The sequence below is a fragment of the Chiloscyllium plagiosum genome, chromosome 12, assembly GCF_004010195.1.
Source record: "Chiloscyllium plagiosum isolate BGI_BamShark_2017 chromosome 12, ASM401019v2, whole genome shotgun sequence".
NCBI lineage: Eukaryota > Metazoa > Chordata > Chondrichthyes > Orectolobiformes > Hemiscylliidae > Chiloscyllium > Chiloscyllium plagiosum.
In genome coordinates, this window is record NC_057721.1 from 53,423,777 (window position 1) to 53,446,805 (window position 23,029).

Consider the following 23,029-nt stretch of genomic DNA (forward strand, 5'->3'; position numbering starts at 1 on the left):
GAGCAGGAGCAGGCAGCCCCAGGGGGTGGGGGGGTTGAGAGAAGGAGCAGGCAGCCCCAGGGGTGGGGGGAGTGAGAGAGGGAGCAGGCAGCCCCAGGGTGGGGGCGTGAGAGAGGGAGCCATCAGCCAGAGGGAAATGGGGCTAAGTCACTCCATTGTGAGGTGAGCGATGGTCAGGTGCTTACGGACTTTGGTGTTGGACTATTAACTGTGTTTCTTTGTTTATCTATGTAGTCAGAAGGACAGTAATGTTTCACTTCTTAACTTGCTTTCCTTATTTTCCTGCTTTGTACCAAGATTCTGTGCCTAGGTACATTGGTACCTAACATGGCGCCATCAGTGGCAGCTTGTAAACCTTTCACTGTACTCATGCGAGTGAGTACATGTGACAATAACAGCTAATTCAAAAAGCACTCGGAAATCTCAGCTCCCCTGAACCTGATGGCTTGCATTTTTTGGTCAAAAAAGAAGTGGCTGCAGAGATTGTGGATTTGAAATCTCGCAATATCTGCAGATACTGCAACGGTCTCAACAAATCATGAAATCACAAATATAACAGCCCTGTTCAAGACAGAAGTGAGACAGAAGGCAGGAAATTATAGATCAGTTATCTGTTATTGAAAAAAATCCTGGAATCCATTCAGAAACTTTGATATTTAGGAAATCAAAGTATAGTCACATGGGGTCAACATGGCTTGACAAAAGGGAAATGTTCTTGACAAATTTATTCTTTGTGAATGCAACAAGGTCGAAACTGAGGAACAATTGGATGCAATGCATTTGAATTTTCAAAAGAGATTCAATAAGGCGTCACATAAAAGATTACTGCAGAAAGTAGGAGCTCAATGTATCAAGGTTAACTTATTAGCATGGACAGATGATTGACCAACTCAAATGAACTCATCAGGGTAAATAGGTCATTTTCAGGTGGGCAAACTAACTAATTGATCACCCTAGGAATCCATGCTGAGGGCTCAGGTATTTTGATTTATATTGATGACATGAATGAAGAGACAGATGTAAATAGCCAACAAAACACAAATTGCTGGAAAAGCTTAGCAGATCTTACATCATCTTTGGAGTGAAAGCAGAGTTGATGCTTTGAGTCCCATGACCCATCTTCAGCCAAAACTGGCTGATAAAGCAAAGACAGGTCAGAAAGCAAGTTATGAGGACAGAAAGAGTCTGAAAGGCAAATACATAGTTTAATCCGGTAATTTAAAAAAATGGCAGATGGAACATAATGTGGGAAAATGTGAGGCTATTCACTTTGACACAAAGAACAGAAAGGCAAAATACCTTTGCAAAGAGATTACAACATGCTGTGGTACAGGGATCTGAGTGTTATTTTAAATGAATCACAAATCATTAGCACAAAGGTAAAATAGGTAATTAGAAAGGCAAATGTATTGTTGGCCTTTATTGAAAGGAAACAGGTTATAAAAGCTGGGAAGTCTTGCTACAACTGTATAAGGAATTGATGAGATTGAATCTGCTAGGTCTTCTTTTTAAAGTAGTGATTTACTCACATTAGAGATAGTGCAGAAATGTTCTTGTCCATTCCTGGGAGGAAGGGGATATTTTATAGAGAAAGGTTGACCTGGTTGGGACATTTAATTAATGGAGTTTAGAAGAATGAGAGGTATTGAAATTTACACGATTTCTTGATAGAGTTGATACTGAGAGAACAGTGGACACAGTTTCAAAAACAAAGATCCACATTTTGAACAAAGATGAAATGGATATTCTTTTCTCTCAGAGCATCGGTAATCTTTAGCATTCTCTCCACTAGAACACTATAGAAGCTGGATTATTGAATATATTCAAACTGATTAAGACCTTATGTCTACCAGGAAGTCAAGAATGTTATAGGAGAGAGAGTAGGAAAGTGGAGTTAACATCAGGTCGTCGGTGATCTTATACAATGGTAAAGCAGAGTCAATCGGCCAAGTGGCCTCCGCCTCCTACTATTTCAAATGTTTTCTTTTACATCACTTGTAGGACTTGGGCGTCGCTGGCTGGCCAGCATTGATAGCCCATCCCTATTTGCCCTTGAGAAGGTGGTGGTGAGCTACCTTCTTGAATCGCTGCAGTCCACTTGCTGTGGGTTGACTCACAATGTCGACATGGAGAGAGTTCCAGGATGTTGAGCCATTAGACAACACAACTCTGGTTCCACCTTTTCATACCTTCACTCTTTGTCGTAGGAGAATATTATGAAGTAGTTTGAAGATTAACAGGTTGCTTAACTGTCTCACAAGTGAAAAAAGAATGCTTCTTCTATGGCTATAACCATTATACCAGCCAATTGTGTAGTTCATATTCAATGACAGGACAATTTTATGAGTTCTCACATCTCATGAGATTAGTGGGAAAAGTTGAGGCAAAGAGTGGGAAATGAAGGCATGGTGATCAGATGCAAACATCCTTGCTGAACTCAGAGCCATAGTTCCAGTTTGCACTAGCCAGGGCATGTCTGGAGGGGAGTGTCTTCTTGTTCAGATGTGGATGCTACCACTAAGCGAAAGGATTGCTTTAAGAAATCTGCTTAATAGCCTATAATATGATATCTAGAATCCATTGCTTTATCAATCCTTTTGAATTATGCCCTGTCAAGTTTAGATACATTTATCTCTCACATGCTCTGTGTAGCTCTCTCATCCTTAGAACTTCAGTAAAATGACTTGCCAGAGGAAATTCTGAGGGACACAATTATCGCAAAGCTATTTACAGCAACCAGAGCAATTACTTTCCCTTCAGTTTGCTAAACAAAAACACCGTCGAAGAACATTGTGGTAAAGGAAAATTATACATTTTAAACTTTGACAATTCGAAGATGAAGTAGCACAAGTCTTACCAACTTGGGATTTGTTTGTTGCTGTGTCATCTGTCAGAGGCAAAAGAAAAAAGACAATAAAAGAACAAAGATTTTACATGATTTATAGAGCTGCATAGTACTGAAAGGGATATTTGAAAGTAAAAAAGAACTAATGCTTGTATCGAAATGCAGCATCGACTTTAAAAATTGGAATACTTACCTAATGGAATTCTAATTTGTCTGGCTATTTGTTCTCTCTCCCATTATAGTTTGAAGTAAAGCATTTAGTTCCAGAGATATTTAATGTTTTGATAATACATGTTTATTAAACTGAAAGGCACATTTCTGTAATCAGTGTAATATTACATTGGAGCATACATATTACTTTCTGGTAATTTTATATCTCCAGGTTGAAACACCCATTGCAGTACTGCAATGCAGTATCCAATCACCTATTATGCTTTATTGCAACTTGTCATCTCAATAATAGAATCAAGTCAACTCAAAACAATATCAGATATTTCTCACAAAGAGGCGACAGTGAAAGCAATCCTTTGAACTGGGTGGCACAGTGGGTTAATAAGCCATTTTTTACTGCCAGGACCTGGTTTGAATCAAACACAGTTTCTTCTCTGATCAAAGTTTCTTCTTGGTGCTGATTGGGAGGATTTGTTATGAAAAGGATTTGGACAATATCACTAATGTCCTGGATGGTATGTGTTCACAGCCGAAAAATTGTGCAAATTACCAGCTTTAATCATATTGACTGTTATGATGTCTGATGTGGGAAATGGAGACATGCACAATAAATGTTTGAGAAAATTGTTAACACTAAGTAGAGGAACTTTGTTCAGATCCCAGCTATAGCTGATGTCATGTTTGACATTTGTATTTAGTGACCCAAAAGAGATTTCTTTCTTTAAATGTTCATGGAGTAAATGTTCATTATTACCACCTGGATTGTAAATCAGGAGAATGGATTTCCTGCCATTTTCCTATTTTTTTCTCTCACTGAATTGCTCTGTTCAGTTACTTTCAAAGTGGTAAGGACAAAAAAATTAACCCAAATATAGTTCTAATATCAGGACAGTTAAAATGATAAAGGATTAACTCCAGAGAGACAGTAGCTAAGTGCAAACTGATGGGGAGAAGGCAGGAGAATGGGGTTGAGAAACATGTCAGTTATGATTGAATGGTGGAGCACGTTCGTTGGACCGAATGGCCTAATTCTGCTCCTATATCTTATGGCCTTATGGATAAATTTCCTTCAGATAGGTTATCTGGATTCCATCCATTTCAGAACTGTGATTTTTCCTGTGATCTCCTCATCGTAGTTATAGCCAAAATGTATCATGGTCTTTTGATTTTGAGTTTCCTTATTAGACTCAATCTTACAAGCTCCAGAAAGTCCCATGTGTTACCCACGACTTTCATAATTCTGAACAAATTTATCCCATCTCTGTAATTGTCTTTTTCTGCAATCTCTCGTTTCTTCATTCTCTGCTCATGCTTACACAACTTCAGCTATAACTAGTTATCACCTGATTCCCAGGTTTTATTACCCAAAATAACTGCTTGCTTTTGCATATCCTCTAAATCCAAATATTGTGCTATTACCTCATTTACTCTTGCCTTTCTAGCTTTGTTAGACAATGCTCCCTCCAGTTTACCTGCCAAGTCATTCAGTTTTGGGTGGCATGGTGGCACAGTGGTTAGCACTGCTGCCTCACAGTGCCAGAGACCCGGGTTCAATTCCCGCCTCAGGCGACTGACTGTGTGGAGTTTGCACGTTCTCCTCGTGTCTGTGTGGGTTTCCTCCGGGTGCTCCAGTTTCCTCCCACAGTCCAAAGATGTGCAGGTCAAGTGAATTGGCCATGCTAAATTGCCCGTAGTGTTAGGTAAGGGGTAAATGTAGGGGTATGGGTGGGTTGCGCTTTGGTGGGTCGGTGTGGACTTGTTGGGCCGAAGGGCCTGTTTCCACACTATAATGTAATCTGTAAATCAGTTCATCTTTGAAAGCTCCCTTGAAACTGTCAGTGACAACTCTGCCTCCTGCTGGAAATCCTTTGCTGTTTCTGGTATCATGTCTCAGATACAGTGCAGAACCTGGTGTTTTTCTTCACCTGCATTATTTACTGATGCCCATGCCCAGATCTTCATTACCACTGTTTCAACACAGTCAGGTAAGAGTTCTCAAGTTTTGGTTTGCCTTACTGTGGTAGTGCACTGAAGTTCGAGCCCTGCTATTTCTGGGGTTGTGACAAAAGTTACACAATTTTCAAAGGTTATTGTGCTGATCAGAAAGCTACTTTTCAATCTTCCTTTTCTGGATGCTTTCACTTTTTTTGCAGGAGGCACAGGTTGATTGATTCACATTTATAAATGTCTCTAATGTATTAACCAGAAGCTACGTCGTACAGCACAGTGGCTCAGCAGTTAGCACCGCTGCCTCACAGATTCAATTCAAGCCTTGGGCAACTGACTGTGTGGAATTTGCACATTCTCACCATGTCTGTGTAGGTTTCCTCTGGGTGCTCTAGTTTCCTCCCAAAATAGAAAGATTTGCAGGTTAGGTGAATTGGCCATGCTAAATTACCCATAGTGTTCAGGGATGTGTAGGTTGAGTCGATTAGCCATGGGAAAATGCAGGGTTACAAAGATAGGACAAGGGTCTGAGTGGGATGTTCTTCAGAGGGTGGTGTGGACCTGATGGACTAGATGGCCTGCTTCGACACTGTAGGGATTCTGTGATCTGCTGAAGGAAAAATATATTGGTTTTCTTCAGGGTTAAAGTGTTTTTTTATGTGGAGAACAGAGACAGATGCTGACCCTGGGGAGATCTAATAGTTTCTCTACTGAGAACAGTTCAACTGTTCAGCTACCTGGGAGCCAATGACATAGTTATTATCAGGCAGGAGGCCTTTATCATCAATAACCGGTCACTAATTCACACACCAATCAGCTGCTTGTGGCTGCTGAATCTCCATCTGTACAGAATCCTTTTTCCATTCATCTGCAAACCATCTACTACTGCTTGAACCAGCAACTGTATAAACAGTTAGGACAATATCAGGCTACTTGCTTTATAAAAATGTAACAATTCTTCAACAATCCTTAGTTTTTAAAAATGTTATTTTCCTATTTCCTATTATCAACAATCCAAAAAATACAGAAAGATTTAAAAAGGGTCTTTACCAGTAATAGAACTTTATTTTTCTACTAAGAGTATGGCTACCAGGTGAAATAGTTTGATAGCTGAAGGGCGGAGGAAGGTGATGGATGTAATTCAGCATTAATTTTGCAGTGGGGTTATGAGGGGACATAAAGACTTGGAGAGAGCATTAGGTATCATATGTTGACATGGGTGAAGCACAGGAAATATGTGGGGGCAATGAGAAGGGAGGAGAGTGTGAGGGGTGAAGACTGGAGTAATGTTTATATATTATTCCTTTATTTTCATTTTTGATTCTGGATCCTGTGCTAGGCTTTCGACACATTGCAATTGGCAGTCTCTTAGCTCTTGACAGGTTGCTTGGCCTGACGTCCAATCAGCTCATCCCACTAGACCTCAGACCAACAATGGGAGTACTGCCAGCCATTTTCAGGTGCCTTGTATGTGCAGCCAATACAAAGTCTACAGTCAAACGTAAGTGGAACAAATGCTATTCATTTACCACAGTACTGGACGGATCTGTATGTGATAAATTGGGCCCATCAGAATGCAAAATTATGACATAGAAATGAATGTACAATGTGGAATACCAGACATCACCATAATTGCAAAGCCATTTAACTGGAAAATCCTATATTGTGCATCCCCAGTTTCCAATACAGCTTACATGAGCTCTGATAAAATTACCTTTAAATATTCATCTGTTTATGTTATCAACACTAGTTTTTAGTCACACATCAAAAGATACAATTGTATAGAACCCGAACCAATCTTAACACTCCCTATTATTTGTTTGTCATTGGACAATAGTAGGTTAACCTTACCACTTTCGCTTCTGGTAATAATAGGACCAGCAGTAATTACTGCATTCCCAGTGGAACTGTGAGGGTTTGAAGTAGTGACCTCCATTATGCCTCTTCGTTTCCTCCTGTAGCAATTCTGTCAATTGAAATCAAAATAATTTACTCAGTAGACATTTATGATGCTTCTAGTGATGTGAAGCAGTTTTGCAATGGTCTATGTTTCATTTCATATTCTGAAAAGTTTAAGGTTAACAGTGACTGGAGGGGAAATAAAAATGTAAATGGAAATGAGATTACACTAATTGGCAGCCAAACATGATGGATTGGCCGGCTAAGGCAGTGAATGCTTGAGCCAAAGAAAGTCAGAACAATAATTAATGTTCCTATGGAACATCTGTACATATTCTAGATTTTCATTCCTACAAGTACTTCTGGACTTCACTCATGATATCTGTCAGACAACAACACATGGATATCATTTGTTGACTTCACCCTGCCAAAGCAATCATTATCCCATGATGGATTCTCTGACTAATTCTGGACTCCTTCATATTGTCTGGCATCTATTTCATATTTCCCCTTTACCATCAATTTTGCATATTCTATTTTTATGTAACCATCCCTTTGAAACTTGAGCTTTCCCCATGTCCATTCATGTGAACATTGTTACAGTCACTCTGGATCCAAGCCTATCCATTAATTTTGATTTTAGCTCTTTCTTTTTAATTAAACTTCTCATTAGTCCTCTGAGACCCTCAGGCTGTCATGTATCATTTTACTTCTCCACTCTAAGGTGCTCAGTTCTCCTACTTTACTAACCTAACTCTCCACTGCTCCATGACCTCCCTACTCTCTTACCACCATTCCCTCTTAGGCATGCCTACAGTTTCCTCTTGACTTCTTTTTACATTCTCTAAAGCAATCAATGAAGCATGAAGGGCAGGTGAATGATGACCAGAAACTCAAAATTGTCCTACCCCACTATCTCATTGGCCTTCACATCTATCACAGCCACTCAGAGGCTAAACCCTTTCTTGTCTAAGTCACCCTTCCCACTGTTGATCCTGAAGACTGTGCCAGTGGATCAGCTTTCACCACCTCTCTATGCAGGTCCCTCCACAATGTCTTTTTACTGGTGAACAAGACCCTTACCATCAGAGTGCTTATCAATGCCATGACTTAATGGAAAGTCAGGCTGAAGGTTAATGATACATCTACTCTTTATGAAGCTGCCTTCCATGTCTGGTTACATCTTCGATTATTTTTCGCATTAAAACTATGGTCTTGGAGGTGGTATTTATCACGGATTCTCACCAGGTCTGTCCCCTACTCCTCTTCCTCCTCCTTTGAGCATCTTAATGATTTCAACTTTAATCTCAATGCATTATATTCTGTCCTCTGTTCTACATCCCTCTCCAATGCATATTCAGGGCTGGCTCCTTCAACTTGCCATCTCACATGATCTTGCTAATTTCATTGTGTCAGTTGTATGGGGGCTGTACTAGCTCTTCATATGCAACTACTTCCTCTGTATGAGGTTCCCTCCATGTTCAATGGCCATGCTCATCCCGGACCCTTCATGTTCACAAATTGGTATCACCAAAATACCATCATGCTTGGTCTTGGCCCAAATAAACACCATATCAGGGCTTCCAGCATCTGCTTTTAAACACAGCTACAGCCAGAGGAGGCATTTTTCGCCATGTTGTTTTGCACTCAGGACAGCCAGGCATTTTATATAACAATGCAGGATTTTTGTTGACACAGAGCCAGACAACCTTTCAGTCTTAAAATAGAGTGGTGCTGGAAAAACACAGCAGGTCAGGCAGCATCCGAGGAGGAGGAAAATCAACGTTTCAGGCAAAGGTCCTTCAACCTTTCAGTCTTAGCCTATGTTTAGCACCCAAGGTCTTTAGTTGTGCTTTGGAGTTGGGCATCCTCTGTGGGTTAATTTGTTTTTTAGCACAAAGGAAAGGCAGGCAGGTTGTGGTGATGGAAGCACAAAGAGTAAATCTCTTAACCAGAGAAGGCATAGACATGTCACTCTATGGCAAGGTATTATGTAAACATTAGAGCTGCAGCATGTGCTAGTGGCTTACGTGGCAAACAGACTCCAAGAAAATGATGAGATATGAAAGTCAAAGGAAAGGATTGTTTAGCAGAGTAAGTGTGGACTCTCGTCAGTCACAAGGTACCACCATGGTTAGTCAAGGGTCTTGTTTGATTACACTGGGTTTGCCCACTCTTAGTTGGATGCTTGCTCGTATGTGTGTCCAGAAATCCAAATTATTGTAGTTCTAAATTTAGGTCGTAGTCAGCCCTAGCGACTGGACCTGGAGCAGTGAAGCGTTGAGACCTCATATCAGAAGGTGCAATCATGAGCAGCCTTGTCCCCCTTCTCTAACAGTTTGTGCATTTCTTCCAGGAGTCACAAGTGGCAATGCTGCCAAAGATTAAGGATATCTTGCTCCATCATTGACAAGCTAAACTAACTAATGGATGAGGACTTGTATTCAGAAGGAATGGATGGCGATCCCATCCTGACAGTTATTGATATCATAAATGTCCTTAATATTTGTGCTCGCAGCTTGTTTCAGATGGCAAGTATTCCCCAGTCCTCTATTAATATTTGTGTACAGGATGTGACTGACACCAGTTTTGCCAGAGACTGACTCATTTTCTTTTACCTCTGTGAAGATAGTTAAGGAGCTCAGACATTGAGATTCTCCCGCATTGCTGCACCTCCAAGTGCTGGGGGCTTTTGATTACACCCATGCTGCTTTAAGAGCATCCCATCACCAACAATCCGGGGTTTTGTATCATAGCTCCGACAACATAGGGGGTTGTCTTGGATACAGACAAATGTGAGGGTGAGAGCAAACCTCTGAGTTGAAAATGAGACAGAGGGACAGGAGACTGACCAAGAGGAGCACCCCCAAGCTGGAGAGAGAGCAATGTTCTGGAGAGACCCAGAGAACAGAGACAATTTCTAGCCACTTGCCTCCAGGATTACTGAGCTGGGTTCAGACTTCATTTGACTGTCTATGCACTAAAGTTGCTGATCTGGCAGGCAGCCCTCAGTTTAATGTGATGGGCTTGTTTAACTTGGTGGTTTGCTGTTTTGCATTACAAAATAAGTATAACATAATCCATTTTTTAACAAAATTCATTCAGAGGTTGTGCAATTTACCCTGGGTCATCATTTATTGCTTTTCCCTACTTGTCCTTGTGAAGGTGGTAGTGAGCTGCCTTCTTCGTGCATATCAAACAGACATCAAGTTTCTGTAGAAATGCAAGAAAACAGGAAAGATTCCAAAAGGATTACGGATCACGAACCCACTCAAGGTGACCTACAACACAGACCAAAAGATGAAAGACTTAACAATCTAGGTTTGTTTAATATATCATTTCAGCTGCATGGCACTGTAATCTTTTGCTATAAATTCTGTGTCTTATGGTCTTCCTTCACAACCACCTGATGAAGAGCTAGTACTCCGAAAGCTAGTGCTTCCAAATAAAGCTGTTGGACTATAACCTGATGCTGTGTGATTTTTAACTTGGTCCACCCCAGTCCAACACCGGCTCCTCCACATCATCAATTCTTGAACCACTGCAGTCCATTTGGTGTCAGTAGATCCACAGTGCCATTAGGGAGACCCTCATTCACAGCTCAGTGGGGGAAGCCTGTTCTGTTGTTAGGTCTGTTGGCTTGGATGACTTGGGTTGTTGTCCCTGGGTAGCTGTTGAGCTACAGTGCCTATGCTTGCTGAGAGTCTTCTGTCCAATTGCATGCTCACCACCAGTGGATTGTATTGGTGCAGGCTTTGGGGCTCCAGGTAGTGGGGATGTGGAGGGGCTGGATACCTGTTGAGTGTCATGAGAGAATGTTTCTGGGTGTCGCTCCTCCTCCTATTGAGATTCTCCCGCATTGCTGCACCTCCAAGTGCTGGGGGCTTTTGATTACACCCATGCTGCTTTAAGAGCATCCCATCACCAACAATCCGGGGTTTTGTATCATAGCTCTGACAACATAGGGGGTTGTCTTGGATACAGACAAATGTGAGGGTGAGAGCAAACCTCTGAGTTGAAAATGAGACAGAGGGACAGGAGACTGACCAAGAGGAGCACCCTGTCTTAGAGGAAGGGGCACTCAAGGAGATCAAAATGGTTTGTACCCTCTCGCTTTGCCTTAAATACTGAGTACCCATGGCTAAATAATGAGTGCAGGTCTGATTGTATATCTGGCAGCCACTGAGTGTACTTCTGGACCTGGGTCTCCAAGGTGCCTGCCACCATTTCCACAATAATGGGAATGTCAATGGACTCCTCCATTTTTATTCCAGACAACCCAGACACCTCCAGCACACCAGCCTGATGTTTCTGCATCTGTCTGAGCAGGTTGAATGTTTCATGAATGGCCAAGAGCAGGACAAATCTTCTTCATGGGATTGGACAGGCGTCCTCTGACTGCCAGAGACCATGGGAGCTTCTTCCTTGACCCACTGTGGAAACATGTCAGTGACATGTTCCCCTGATTGTGCTGAGTCTAATCTGGATGGAAGGAAAGGTCTCGGTGCTGTATCAGAGTGCAGCTGGTCGCTTTGCCACTGCATCCTCTGAAAGTTCACAGGTTTCCTTCAAGGAGGGAGAGCTGATCTGTGGCCTCTTCCTTATAGGTGTTTTCAATGTGCTGCTAGTGCAAATGTAACAGAAAAGAAGGAATTAGTTGGAGGGAATGCATAAAGGTTTGTGCAGATTATGAATGACTTTGTGCTAATGGTATTAAAGAGAAGTATTATGCAATAGAGCTTCCTGTGCTGGTATCCATTGTAGTTTCCCTGTTAATACAAGCAGTCATGGGTTTCCCTGATTAGGTCCACCATCCTCTCCTGTGGGAAGTGAGGAGCCTGGTATGCCATATCGCTGATGGTAGAGGAAGAAGATGCGGTCCAATCATCTGGGCTTCTTTTTCCTGGACTTTGTCAAGATTCATCTGGACAAGTGGATAGTGTTCCATCAGACTCCTGACTTGTGCCTGCAGATGGTATAGGGTGTCAGGAGGTGAGTTACTTGGTATAGGATTCCTAGTGTCTAACTTTCTCTTGTAGTCTAGTTCAGTTTTTTATCTCTTGATTGCATGAAGTGTGTCATAAAGAGTTGCCCGTCACCTTACAAGACATTTACTATTGACTAGTGCTGAGTTTGCACTAAATCTCCCAATTTTTTCACTGCCTTTCACATATAAGGCCCAGCTCAGCACGGAGTAGGGATAATTTAAACTTTGACAAGGTGAGGTGGGTGTAGGTCAGGAGGAAAGTTAAGAAGTTTAAAAATGGAAACAGAAAGCTTCTGTCAACCTTAAAACTTATAGTTTTAACAACCTGGAGTGCTGATGACCAATTTACTCCCGTGAAACAGTTTGATCAATTAACTAAAGAGACTGTATGCTTTCAATTTAACCATTTTTCAAAATTGGTACAGCTTTCTGTTTCTCAAGAAACCAGGCTGGTGAGAAGAGTCAGAAAGAGTTCGATTCACAACAAAATGCCTTACAGAACTGCTTGTGGGCCAGAGGGAACCTGCTTTACCTTTCTGCTTTCTAATCTGCTTGCCATCTGGGTAGGAAACATGGACCAAGAATTTAAAATAAACATCCTGCAGTTAAAAAAAAATGCGGGACACTTGGGAAACTATACTTCCGGGTTCTCTGTCAAGAATTCTTCCATCATTTCACCTCAAGCCTGCAGCCATATAAATATTGAAACCATTCACACTGTATTTACAGTTAGTTTTGACACATTGACATTTCTCTGGGCTTCACACATTGAATTGTTCTATTTATAGCTGCAAGACTATCAATAGACTATTGATATTCACAAAGATTTCAGGTTGAAATACACATCATTTTGTATGTGAGGCTCAATGTACAGTTTGATTTTCTACAAACACAAGGTGGAAGACAAAGGGCTGAATTTTACCAAAAATCTGCCAATACCAATTTTGGGGAGTTTTGTACAGTGTTTAGGAAATTTGTTAAAGAAACAAGCAAAAGTGGTATGGCCAGCAGAAAACCAAGCAGCCTTTGAATAATTGAAAGCAATCCGATAAAATGAACCCACATTAGCTGACCTTGATTTTTCCAGAAATTTCAAGAAGGCAAATGACACTAGTGTTCCAAGGATGAAACTAGATTCAAAATGAGTCAGGAATAGAGAAATTAGTCAGGTATTTTCTAAGGAACTAAACCGTATCAGAGGAGACTTTGGGATTATTGTTGGCTCTTCAGCATGTTGCAGTCTATGTCCGACCTTGTAGCAAAGAAATGTTTACTTATGCTGATGGCAATCTACTAGTTGCCACTGAAAAACTTAAAACTCAGATGGATTATTTCATATAAAGATTATTAAAATTGCCTGGAAAAAATGTAATTGCCTTTGCATTGTTTTGAGAGTAAACTGTTGGAATAAGTCAAAGGATTAAGAAATGCTAAGACCATATAAATCATATATAAAGGGGAGAGAAAGAATGAATGGATGTAAGTCTTGTCTTTTGTTGTTTGTTGTAATGAAACACATTTTTGAAATGGTGATTCATTTATTTAAGGGTGAAGGCAAACAAAGATTGAATTTTTAACCTGTATTTTTGATTGTGCATTGATAAGGGAAAAAACACTTTAAAAAATTTTGGACTGACAAAGGATTGCTGTGCATTGGAAAAACAAATATCCTGATACTCACTGTAAGTGCTGTTTACACAGCTGCTTGTTTTAAGTCTGGTTACTGTTGAGATTAAATTGGAAGTTGTTTAAAAGGAGCTTCGACTGGCAACAGGTTGCTGATCTGTCTGTGGACTAATGACCCATCATTCAGAGGCTGGGAATATTTAAGGCAAATAAACATGATCTAAAGTAGAAAAGAGCTCCAATGTCAAAGCCCTTTGTTACTTTAAAAGTGGCATTCCTGGATATCCCTATATATAAAGAGAAGATGGGAAAGTGATACCAAAGACAACTGTCAAGTTTGGTGTGAGCTCCTTTCTCCTTGTCCTTTTCACATTCATTTTTATGCAGATTTACATACAAAGAATCAATTATTATGTATTAGAAAGCAGAAAAGATAAAATGTTAACATTTTTTCCTCCTCTGTACTCCAACTGATTAGTATGTGCTTCTAGCAAGTGAAGCTCTGCACAAAGATCCAAAGTTTACCTGATGTGAGATATCTTCCATATTCTGAAATAAATGTATCAATATTATAAAGATCTTAAGAACATAAAAAAGGAGTTAGAATAGATTTAACAATTGCCAGAACTTGCTTCACTATTGAATAACACTATGGTTGAATTTCTACATCAGCTCCAGTTTCCTGTCATATCCCTTGATTCTGTATGTTCAAAAATTAATTGAATTCATTTCAGTACATACTCATTGTCTCAACATCTACAGCTGTCTGGGGTAGAGGATTTCAAACATTGACAACCTTCAGTAAGGACATTTTTCATCATTATTTCATTAAGTAGTGGCTCCTTGTCTGGAGAATATGCTTCAAGTTCTTGTCTCCAACCAGGGGAAATAGTCACAAAAAACATAAACTTGACAAGGCTCATTTTCTATTTAAGCACTTTACAGCCTCTAGGTCTCAATATTGAATTCTATCACTTCAGAAACTGACTGCATGGTATCTGTTCTCCATTTTTCTTATGTTCTTTGCTGCCTGTCACATATACCACAGCCTTTTCTTGTTTATGTCTTGTTTACTTTGCTCTTAGTACAGATGACTCATTCTCGACAGAATGGGGGAGTTAAGGCCACAGTTGGATCAACATTGATCTTTTTTTAATGGTAGAGCACTCAATGGGGTAAATAGCCTATACTGCTACTATTCCTTAAGATGTTTATTGATTTATTGATTTCTTGGCCATGCGGTTGGAAGCTTTTGGTAGAATTTGATACATTTTGTTTACTGTTAAAAACCCTGTAACTGAAGCCTAACAACAGCTGGAATTTATAAAATGGATTTAAAGCAGGAAAACATTCCAAGGTTCTTCAAAATATCAACAACTAGGCTAAATATGATACAATTGAGGCAACGTAGAAGGAGGGGCTAATGGTAACACATGGGCTAAGGTACCTTGTGTTGTTGGGTGAACAAAAAAAACCCTGGTCAAATAAGTGAATTTTGAATGAAGTCTTAAAGAAAGAATGGGAGGTAATAAGCTAGAAAGGATTGAAGGAAAGAATTCCAGGATTTGGGATCCAGGCAATTTAATGCCACTAGTATTGGAGCTAAGGGATGAGGGGATCAAGAAGAAGTCAGAATCAAAGGAATGTAAATCTTAGGAGTAGGTATAGGTTGGAAGAGGTTACATAAATCTGGAGGGGTGACACCATAAGAAATTTAAATATACTGATAAGAATATGACATTTGAAGTCCGGAAGCACAAGGAGAAAACGTGCATAAGTACGGAATGGAATTAGCTCAGTTGTAGGGAACTAAAATGGATCCAATGAGCCAAATGACTTTGGGGGCTGACTGTGCTTATCCTGTGATTCAAAAATGCAAGGAAGGGATAATTGGTGAATGGGACTTGACAAGGGAAAGAGCTTGAATGGCAGAGTTTTTGAAAATCTGAAATCTATAAAGAGTGCAGCATGTAAAACTGCTGACACCATTGCCCAATGGTAGAGCATGATAAAGGCTTGAAAGAAGTAGTAGGTGGGCTGAGCAAGGAGTCAGATGTTATGTAAGTGAAAGCTTATGATCTTTCTAACGGATAGGATTTGAGGCTGGACGCTCAGGTCAAAGTATACAATTTGACATAACAGTCTCAAGATTCCTGTTCTACTTAAAAATAAATAATGCCACTTACTGGAGTCAAGAAGGGACAGTCATCTGCTTTGCAAAGCTTTGTTACACAATGTAAAAACACTGGGGACATCTTCTGGTTTTTGTGTTTCACAAAGCGAAAAACCTCAAAGGAGAATTTGCCCATCTGACTCCTTCCATTTTCTATAACTGTGGTCTGTGGATCTTTGGTACAGCTGGTTTGATAAATAAAGAGAAAAACAAGGTTAGCAAATGTGAGAAACTTGACCAGATATCCCAACAGCTACAGGTACTAATACAAAGTAGTTTTAACTTAGAACTCATCTATGTAATTATAATCGCCACTAAGCTCACAATAAAGGAATTAATGGTATGTTAAGACCGCTTTGAGAAGCCAAGCATAACAGACATTTGCAATTAACTTTCCGAGTGTGGATAAGTAACATATTGATACGTTATTTAATTTGCTTTGATCTTTATGAACACTCAGCATTTGTGCTGTTAAGGAATACAATGCTACGGGCCAAATACTGGAATTAGAATATTTAGGTGATTGTTTTTGAGTAGTATGGATGCAGTGGGCTGAAGCGCTTTTTTGTCTGGTAGAACCACTGCTGCCTCACAGCACCAGGGTCCCAGGTTCGATTCTGGCTTTGGGCGACTGTCTGTGTGGAGTTTGCATGTTTTCCCTGTGTCTGTGTGGGTTTCCTCCGGGTGCTCCAGTTTCCTCCTACAGTCAGAAAATGTGCAGTCCAGGTGAATTGGCCATGTTAAATTGCCCATAGTGTTAGGTGCATTAGTCAGAGGGAAATGTGTCTGGGTGAGTTACTCTTCGGAGAGTCGGTCTGGATTTGTTGGGCCGAAGGGCCTGTTTCCATATTGCAGGGAATCTAATCTAATCTCTATGACTCTGACTAAACCATGCTAATCCAAAATGGTCTAAATTCAAACCACACAAACCAACATAATGCAATTACCCAAAATTGTAATCCTTTTTGCAGGTAATTACTACTAGATTAGTTACTTTAAAAATTATTGTTAGATATTTTGTTTCGTTTGACCAACCATGTTGGCACTTTGTATGGCATAGCAGGATAGGTTTTTGCAAGTTTGCGTTTTCAATGCAAACTGGCAATTTGGATGTGTACCTGCTATGAATTTCTGTCCATTAGTTTCAAAAGATGAACATTGGGATGGTAAGCTCTGTGATTGTATGAATAATTGTTTAAGAAAACTTTTATCATTTTGGACTCAGCTCTTATTTCTAATATCTAAAGTAGAGAGTAGAGTAACGTTTTATTTATCTATCACATACAACTGATACAGTAAAAGACAAGACAGCGTTCCTTCAGGACCGAGGGTGCTAGATGGATAGCACAAAATACAACTCATACATGGCATAAAGTGCATAAGAAGTGCAAAACACACAAGTTACAGTGTAATAGGAGAATGATAAATAATAGACATTTTTCCAGCAGCAATTTGAAGTCATGCAAAGAATTTCAGATGGGAAAGAGTCCACTCATACTGTATTAAGGAGCCTGATGACCTGGGGAAGAAACTGTTGTACAGTTTGGCTGTGAGAGACTGAATGCTCTGGTATCTTCTGCCAGTTAGCAGAAGGGAGAAGAGTTTGAGTATATGTGTTACATTTGTAATTCTTCTCATAGTTAGTAATTACTAAACATTAATGTAAGAAAGCATGTATAAATTGGTTCCTTTTAAAACATAAGTTCGTTTGGGCCAGGGAGAAAAGTACCCACAATGGGAAGGGTCTGCAATGGACCAAAGAAGCAGGTAAATAAAGAAAAAGCCAATTTGATCCTCCTTATCTGGGAATTGAACAGCTTAGGGTATCCCTTCTGCTGATACCATTGCCCCATGGTAGAGCATCCCAATTCTTCCCCTGGTTTCAGTGTCCATAAAAGTTTGTGTTAATGAAGTGGTCAGTGAGGTCTGAGGCAGAGAGGTGTGCAGTAAATAGGCAACCAATACTTTTGAATTGCCTGAGATCAAGAGACCTGCAGACCTATGTCCTGTACAGTTGTATGAGTCAGTGTGAAATACTTCCATCTAAAGGGCCTCAAATTGGTGGGTCTTGCATGCCCCTCCCTCTCACTTATCACACCCATTCCAGATGTGGGCGTAGACATATTCTCTTCAATTGTGTACTTTTGATTTCCAGCAGAGTGGAAGGTGACAGTGAACTCTCTTCAGTCAGTGAGTTTGAGCTGCCCTGTCTACATGTCAGTGAGCTCCTGAGCATTCAGATTCACTTCCTTCTCATAAACTCCAAAGCTTTTGCAGCTTCCCGATGTCCCCGTTCCACCCATCCACAGGAGCCCACACCTGCCCTTCTTTTCCTTTCCAGCCATTGGCATCTCAGAGCACCATGTCAAGTGTGGTCATGATCTGTCCTTTCCTTGAAGCCAGGGTTCTGACAGTGGATGAAACCTCCTTTCATAATATCCTGATGCCATCCAGTGTTTTCCATATCCCCCACCCCATCTCTGACAAATATAGATGCTCCTCTTCACAACTGTCTTTGCTTCTTCCTCCCAGCTGTTTTCCCCAGTCCAATGGTAAACCAATCTGCTATCATTAACTGGTCTGGCTTACATGTGACTCCAGACCAAACCCACATTTAATTTACTGTTAATTTCTGTCTGGACAATTAGACATGGGCAATAAATTCTAGCCTAGTTAGCTACTCCCACATCCCATGAATGAATAAAATAAATTCCCATAAACAAATCCCTGAGCAGTTTTTCTTCAGTAATTGGCACCCCCTTGTTCTCCCTCTCCCTCACTTCCATGTTCCATTAGTTTCTCTGAACTGACCATTGCTCACCCCCTTGAGCAACCTAACTGGACAGCACCAGACAAGAAATGCCCAGATCCCTGAGTGATGCCTGTACATCTCCATGACTGTGTTAGCCCTACTCTCTGGGCTGGTCACTAAGGAGATACAGGACTGACTGTGACCCACTCCTCAGACTGCAGAGATATGAATGCCCTGACTGCGTAGCAGACTGCGGCCAATCTCCTGGATTGGTATCAGAGGTTACACTTGCCTTATTATGTTGGGACTCTCTGGCTGATGGTTGTCTCCATGGACTTCATTGAGGATTATTTCCCTAAGACTTTGAAACATGCCTGCTTGCTTGCTGCACACGTAATGTGTTTGCCAAGTAAGCAGCTGGCACATGGCACATGGTGCAGGTGTGAGATTGATGTAGTACATTGTTGTGTAGAGGACTATTACTGACTAGGAAGGGTGATAATTGGCATGGTATGGTATGGATGCTGCAGGCATGCAGGTAGGCTGAAGGCAAGTCAGTGCTAAGAGAGCAAGCAGTAGCCCTGAGATGCAGTCTGGTCCAATCTGTGAGCTGGGTGTGCGTCCCTGGGTGCAAAATGTTCTTGCTGCAGCCATTCAGTGTTGTGGCTGGTGCACCTTGTCACGCTTCCTGAGCGTCCTGCAAGAGGGATGAAGAGGATCATGAAGGGTTTGCAAATCTCAGGTGCCACTGTTCAAGGGGTGAATGTGGGTCAAAATTAGAGTGGTGCTGGAAAAGCACAGCAGCTCAGGCAGCATCCGAGGAGCAGGAAAATCGATGTTTCCGGCAAAAGCCCTTCATCATAAACCATACCATACCATTCCTGATAAAGGGCTTTTGCCTGAAACATAGATTGTCCTGCTCCTCGGATGCTGCCTGACCACTGTGCTTTTTCAGTACCACTCTAATCTTGACTGATCTCCAGCATGTGCAGTACCCACTTTTGCCAAGAGATGAATGTGGCTGGCTCCCATGAATTGCTGTTTGCTGCTGAGCAATATGGAGGCTTCCTGCAGGCAGCAGTGAGCTTTAGTCACCAGGTACCCACTCTGAATGCCAATCACATGTCCAGAATTCTCAATGTCTAACTTTCTTGGTGAGTTTGATGAAACAGGAAGCTGCACATTAATGAGACAAGTTGTGCTATAAAAAGGTGTTTAACTAACAATAATTTCTGTTAATGGGCCATTTACTGCTGTCTTACTGACTTGTCCCACAAGTGTATAAAAGATGCAGCAAACAGCTCCTGATGCTGAGATAGGCCCTGCCAGACTTCTCATCTAACTTTGGCATAAATCTTACCGTCGCCATGTTGTTCAGGACTCTATAAGATTTTGCCTGAAGTTACTAAAGGGTAAATGAAAATCTACAGAGGATAAAAAGGAATTAGATGGTCAGTAAAATCCTTAAATTATAGGCTGAATGGATGCATGTAGGTCACCTTCCTAACAACGCGAGGAACTGATGCTTCTTTATTTAGGTTTGATCTGTATTCAACAGTATGGTGGACTCTTAATATGAAGTGGATGTAAAAGAAGGAGGCTCAATACTTTACAGGAAGACAATCTGGCAGGCAAATCCTTCACCTGAACCCCTGAGCCACTTTGCATTGCATCATGGCAGAGCTTTATGGATCCCAAGTTGAAAACCTGTTTATTTATACTTTCAATTAGATTAAACAGCTCAGTTACCGCCTGGCAGCTAGTGGAGTGCTGCAAAACATCAGTGCTTGGGGCTCAGCAGACTCTCTGTAAGAACCCAACATGACAATCGCTTTAAAGAAGCCCATCTCTGGAATCATTTGCAAAACATCCAGCCACCTTATCCATTCAACAGGGAGTGAAACAAACATTAACTTTGGACATGGACTCTGGCAGAGAAACAAATGTATCAGACAAAAGTTAATTATTTCTAAACTGCGGGTCTGGAATCAGCTTGCTCCAAGCATGATTGTTAGTTGATGAGAAGTAGTCATGTGATGAGCCAACTAACACTCTTTGATGTTTTAGGAGACTGGATTTGTCCAGATCGGGTGAAGAAAGATGCAGAAGCAGGAAGATCCTGTGTGGGTATTCTCTCACTCTCAGTCTCTCTTTCTCTTTCTCTCTCTTGCTCTCTCTCCCTCTGCCAATCTTGCAAATTGAGTCCTGCCTGTTGTTTGACTATCCACACGTTGCAGGGATGTGGATTAACCTGGGATTCCCCCCTCCAGAAAATAAAGTTGTAAATCATCAGCACACAGCTCAGAATTATCCTGGTGCAGAATTAAAAAAGAATCAATCAGTCCGACCTGAAACAATCTATATCACCAATTTACCCAATCCATAAAGAACTAACCATTTTGAATTAAAAACTATTATTCTTCTATTCTGCAACTAGCATTGTGTACATATAAACTCAGAATACCTGTATGTCAGTTATTATTTTCATTTAGATTGGGTTTTAAGTTCAGGAAAAACATATTGCTCCTTTTTTAAGATTGCACAGGAAAATACTTGCATGTTGTTTACAGTCACACCACTTTAAATGCTCACTGAGGTAGTAAGTATACTTTTTCTTAAAAAGACTTGTGGTGATATAAGGAATTTGAAGAGGGGTGTCATTCTACCCCCATTGTTGCTTTGCTATGACATTACTTATTACAATCTTTACCAAATGTATTTTAATAATTGGATATAACCTGTGGATAGATGGCCAGAAAGCAGCATTGGATCAATTCTTATTAATCTTTTAGAAAGCACCAACTCACCTGAAGAAAAGATCATATCGATGCTCATCATTTGGATTACCGGAGGGAGTGGTGTAACAATAATCCATAAAGACATGCCATCTACACAATTGACAAGAGATGTTGTTTGTTAAATCAGATATATTCTTCACATTTATAATAAATCGAGTAAATGGGAATCTCACGCTGTTACCTTCCATCTAAATTTGTAGCCTTCACAGCTGCATATACTTTGGTCTTTAAGGGTAAACCCACGGGTGGTATCACTAGAGGGAGATTGTAGGATGAATCCTGGAACAATACAAAATATCTCTTAAAGTTTTCAGAAACCTAATTGCCTGCACTGTCCAATATGTAATGCATAGTTCACATGCGAGTATTGGGTTGGATGCCAATGCTAAAGCGTGCGTTGAGAAATAAACATTCAAGAAATCAAAATAGAGAATATTGGAACTACTCAGCAAGTCAGACAGACCCCGTGTAGAGAGAAACAGTGATAATGAGGTGATTTCATGCAGAGGCATACTGCTCAACTCCCCAGCCCAGAAACAAAGTCAGCATCATTGCAAACAATTCTACGGATGGCTTTAAGTTGGTGAAAGTGGGATTTCTACATCTTAGTGGAAGGAAGGCCTACACTTGAGAGCTGACAGCTACTTTATTTGGTCATTGGATCAAATAGTCCCAGCAGTGCCAGCACTCAGTAGTGAACACTGTCAGGATTGTAAGGCATCTCCATGAGGAGTGGTGATAGTAACTGCAGGTTTAGCCCTTTTAAAGCAGTAAGGATTAGGCACTGAGAGAGCGAGGAGCAGGGTTGAGGGATAGTTCGTGAGGGGAGGTTTGGGGCAGGCTGGGATGGGGCAGGAGTAGACATCTTGAGGAGTTCCCAAATGGCATAGGGGCTGAAGTAGGTCATTCAGCCCTTTGAGTTTGCTCTGTCATTTAATGAGATCATGGCTGATAAGGCACAAGCAGTGCCTCTGAAATGCATAGAAGGGTGCTCCCCCTAAATGATGCTTCCTCCTTCTCATCTTTTCAATAAAGTTGTTTTATAAACAACCTGTACGCTCTGGCTGGCCTTTCACTCAATTGGACAGTTAAGGGCTCCTTGGGCCAAAGGGCATGTGATGTCATAGTGGGTACCTTACCAACCCCACTGTTAGTGGGCATGTGTAGGGGATGGGTGTGAAGGAGGTGGGTCGTGCACCCATCGTACTTTGCGTATCTCTCCCATCCTTGAAAAGATGCCTAGCAATGGGCTGTAAATTTCAGCCTAGGGTTTCAGAACAATGACCTTTGTCATTCTGTGTGCTCTATCATGGTCTGTAATCTCAACTGTTTAGTCTCCAGTCCCAAAGTTCTGCCTCAATTTCACAAGGCAAATTAAATAAAACACCCAAATATTCTATCAACTCTTTTTTCAATTTCTATCACTGGACTGCGGCCCTAACCAAAACTCCCTCTCTCCTGCCTCTGCTGATTCAGCAATGCAGGGATCGTCATGTCTCATGAAGTGTTTATTGTCGCACTCTGTACCTAACTACTCTGCATTCCAAACAGCAGAATAATTAATGATCCATACATAATTTTGTCGTGTTTAATTTTGCTGCTTATTTATAAACTAGAAATTTTATAAATTATACCTAAAAGTCTGTCAGTAATATTGGCGATTGCAATATTTCAGTGAGCATTGATGTTTAGTTTAAACATAAGCAGTGACAACATAAACTAATTAGATTCCATTTTTGTTTTTGTTTTCAGCTTACTCTCATTTGTTTTGCTAATCTGGCCTTCGAGGCCTTTTCAGGAACCTGCCTGAAGCTCCCACATACTTGATCTT

General features: G+C 40.8%; 1 protein-coding gene across 1 annotated transcript in view; it reads right to left on the bottom strand.

Annotated features, from left to right (window-relative positions):
• LOC122555563 (zona pellucida-like domain-containing protein 1) overlaps nt 1–23,029 on the bottom strand; it is a 34,617-nt gene that overhangs the window by 3,477 nt on the left and 8,111 nt on the right. Inside the window, exons 5-9 of the mRNA XM_043701590.1 lie at nt 21,380–21,477; nt 21,208–21,288; nt 15,662–15,833; nt 6,815–6,929; nt 2,858–2,887 (exon numbers count right to left, since the gene is read on the bottom strand). Of these exons, the coding sequence (XP_043557525.1) occupies nt 2,858–2,887; nt 6,815–6,929; nt 15,662–15,833; nt 21,208–21,288; nt 21,380–21,477 (496 nt within the window). The remainder of the gene's footprint in view (nt 1–2,857; nt 2,888–6,814; nt 6,930–15,661; nt 15,834–21,207; nt 21,289–21,379; nt 21,478–23,029) is intronic.